The 3,717-nt window shown below is 50.7% G+C and overlaps 1 protein-coding gene across 1 annotated transcript; it reads right to left on the reverse strand.

The window, feature by feature from the left end:
* Positions 1 to 352: 352 nt before the first annotated feature.
* On the reverse strand, positions 353 to 3,646 carry LOC134284814 (uncharacterized). The gene has a single exon (XM_062844106.1). The coding sequence runs from the start codon at positions 3,644 to 3,646 to the stop codon at positions 353 to 355; it is 3,294 nt and encodes a 1,097-aa protein (XP_062700090.1).
* Between the last annotated feature and the right edge of the window lie 71 nt (positions 3,647 to 3,717).

Genomic DNA, 3,717 nt, shown 5'->3' on the forward strand with positions numbered 1-3,717 from the left:
ATTTCTGGACCATGGTACTCGAAGACCTCGTCGTGAAGTGATGAATATTTGAAGACGACATGCAAAGAAAGAATCAACCGGTAGGCCTTTCCTACTAGGTGAAAGAGAATGGACAGGTCCTCACCTGGACCCTCTGAATAGAGAGCCTTGTATTAATAAGTGGCCGCCTTCTTCGTAAACCTCGGATGTTGGAAGGTCTTGTAGCAATGCGTTGGTTGGTGCGTTTCTCGACGTGTTGATCGGATTCAAACATGGAAAGAGTAAGACCCGGAAGCCTGATACGAAAAGGTGATTGAACTTGGAATGGTCCTTACCTGGACCCTTCGGTTTAAGGGCCTTGAATTTTATTCTTCTACGTAGATCGGCTTGCTGAAGACAAGGTGTCCAACACAGATTGTGAAGACGTTTCGTTGGTAGAGGAAGATTCTTCATCATTGGGTGCTAGAACTGGCAGTACACAAATCTTGGCTACGGGGCGGGTAAGCCGGCCGGAACCGGTCTGCAGCGTAACGACGCGGACGACACCGTCTCTTCCGGGATGTAGCTCATGGATTCGAGCTAAAGGCCAGCGCATTGGTGGTTGATTTTCGTCTACGATGACAACTACTTGGTTCTCTTTCAGTTCGACGGGTGGTTTGATCCATTTACTGCGGGGTTGCAGCATTTGCAGGTATTCTACATGCCAGCGTTTCCAGACGTCCTGAAGCATCTTCTGGATCTGCTGCCATTGGTGGAGGCGGTTCATTGGAGTTGATTCGTAATCGACGTCTGGGACCGACTGTAGCGAAGTTCCGACAAGGAAGTGGCCAGGAGTTAACGCATGGAGATCCGACGGGTCATCTGATAGCTTTGTTAGCGGGCGAGAATTCAGACACCCTTCAATTTGGACCAAAAGCGTCTCCATGTCGTCGAAAGCTAGTTTCCGGTCTCCCAACACTCTAACAAAATGTTTTTGCGCCGACTTGATTGCCGCTTCCCAGAGTCCTCCGAAATGAGAGCCATGAGGAGGATTGAAGTGCCATCGAATACCAGAACTTGCACATTCACTGGCGATGGCATGCCGGAACTCTTCGGCGCGCAAAAGTTTCCGCAGTTCATTGGCCGAACCGACGAAATTCTTGCCGTTGTCGGTGTAAACATCTGAGCACAGACCACGACGAGAAACGAAGCGACGAAAGGCTTGGAGAAACTTGGCCGTACTGAGGTCCACTACCAGCTCTAAGTGGACGGCTTTTGTGCTGAAGCACACGAATACGGAAACATATGCCTTCGGTGGTGCATCTCGGCGATGGCGTGGCTTGAGATAGATCGGCCCCCAAAAGTCGATCCCAACGATGGAGAACGGACGCGAAGCAGTGACGCGTTGCGATGGAAGTTCGGCCATGAATTGTTGAATGGCTTTCGGCTTTGCTCGGAAACACGTGACGCATTTGTGAACGATTCGTCGAGAAACGTTTCTGCCTCCTAAAATCCAAAATCGCAGCCGAAGGGTATTGGTAAGAAGCTGAGCTGCTGCGTGAAGAAGACGTTCATGCTGACTCCGAACAAGGAGTTCCGTGAATGGGTGTGATCCTGGGAGCAAAATCTGATGGCGGGAGTCGAAAGGTTGCACTGAACGATCGAGGCGTCCGCCGATGCGGAGAATGTTGTCCTTGTCGATGATTGGATGAAACCAACGAAGTCTGGAGTGAGATGAGATGGCCTGCTTTGCCCTGACAGCCTTCAATTCCACCGGAAAGGAGTCTTTCTGTACCAGTCGAATGAGAGCCAATTCGGCGCCACGAATCTCGGCGGTGGAGAGTGGCGAGAGGACAATTCGTTTGGTTTTAGGTAGGCGCAAGTTGCTGAAATATCGTCGCCAATAAGCAGTGATCCGTAGCATGTTTTGGTAGTTGGAGAATCGTCCGACGTATTCTTCAACGAATGTTGGCAATGGTGAAGTTGTAGCTAGTGCAGTCCTCCTAGCTTCCTTTGTTGCTTCTTGATCGATCCCTTCGCTGACTTGAACTGGCCATGTTTCCTTGTCGTTTTGAAGCCATGGAGGCCCTTGCCACCATTGTTGAGACTGAATAAGGTCCGCCGCTGGCAATCCTCTCGAAATTATATCAGCAGGATTCTCATGGCCGGCGATATGGTTCCACTCACAGTTCTCGGTCATCTGTTGGATTTTTGATATGCGGTTTCCGACGAATGTGGACCACGTAGAAGGTGTTGCCTTGAGCCAGCTTAAAACGGTCGTCGAATCAACCCAGAAGTACGCCTTGGAAGATATACGCAGCGCAGCGCTGACCTTACAGTAAAGTTCAGCGGCTAAAAGTGCACCACACAGCTCTAAACGTGGAATGCTTTGCTGCTTGAGCGGTGCAACCTTTGATCGAGACGTCAGTAGCGCGATCTTTACTGTACCGCAAGCATTTGATGATCGGATGTATGCACACGTTCCATAGGCGGTTAAAGAGGCGTCCGAAAAGAAATGGAGCTCAGCAGAGGTTGAATCGGGGAGCAGGACAAACCTATCGATGCGCAATTGGTTCAAGCGGGGCAGTTCGGAGCAGTATTCGGTCCAGCGGCGTTTCATTTCGTCTGGCAGTTCTGTATCCCAATCGTACGGTTTGTTATTCTCGTCCTTCAGACCCCACAGTGCTTGCATGAAAACCTTGGCAACGACTACTACAGGACCTACCAGACCGAGTGGGTCGAACAACTTAGCGATGCTGGACAGGGAACTGCGCTTCGTTACTACGGTGTTTAGAACGACGGAGGCTTCGGGGACGACGTACTTCAACTGATCCGAGCCGGGCTCCCAGTGCAGGCCCAGAGTTTTGATGGACTGGTCCTTGGCAAAGTCCACCGACGGTTCTATGGCTCGGTTGGCTGGAGGAATGCTTACGAGTACTGCCGGAGAATTGCTCGCCCATTTTCGGAGTTGCATTCCGGCTGAATTCAACATGGCATCCATTTGCTCGCGAAGTTCGATGGCTTCGGCGACAGTGTTTGCTCCAGAAAAAAGGTCGTCAACGTAAAAATCTTCGATAGCCGCCTGAGCTGCGGCTGGATAATTCGCGCCCTCGTCAAGAGCGATCTGTTTCAGTACTCTGGTAGCAAGATACGGTGCTGAAGCGGTTCCGTAGGTTACAGTCTTCAATCTGAAGGTTTGGATCGGGTCTGTCTGAGATCGGCGCCAGAAGATTAGGTGAAATCGGCGGTCTTCGGGAAACAGCAAGATTTGCCGATACATTTTGGCAACGTCGGCGATTAGCATGATCGGATGAAGTCGGGATCTCATCGTGATTGCCCTCAAATCCTCCTGAACGACGGGACCAACCAGCATGGCATCGTTCAAAGAAACTCCACTAGCGCTCTTGCACGAAGCATCGAAGACGACGCGGACCTTGGTGGTGGTGCTATCTTCTTTAATCACTGGATGATGCGGAATATAGTAGGCAGGTCCAGACACTGCTTCCATGTTTTTAATTCGCTCCATGTGGCCCAACTCCTCGTACTCATCCATAAACTTCGTGTATTCGTCGGCTAACTGCTGGTCTCGTCCTAGTCGGTTCTCAATCAAGCGAAAACGATGATATGCAGTGCGTTTATTGCGATCTACTTTTCTCAGAACGTCTTCCTTGAACGGTACGCGCACCATGTACCGTCCGTCCTCACCGCGAACAGTGGTTTCAGAGAAGAACTTCTCGCAATAGGCTTCAGCTGCAGAAG

This window comes from Aedes albopictus, unplaced genomic scaffold (assembly GCF_035046485.1).
Source record: "Aedes albopictus strain Foshan unplaced genomic scaffold, AalbF5 HiC_scaffold_992, whole genome shotgun sequence".
Taxonomy (NCBI): domain Eukaryota; kingdom Metazoa; phylum Arthropoda; class Insecta; order Diptera; family Culicidae; genus Aedes; species Aedes albopictus.

What these genes read in the sequence shown, in the direction of transcription:
- LOC134284814 (XM_062844106.1), bottom strand. Translation starts at nt 3,646, where the DNA reads ATGGTGCGCGTACCGTTCAAGGAAGACGTTCTGAGAAAAGTAGATCGC.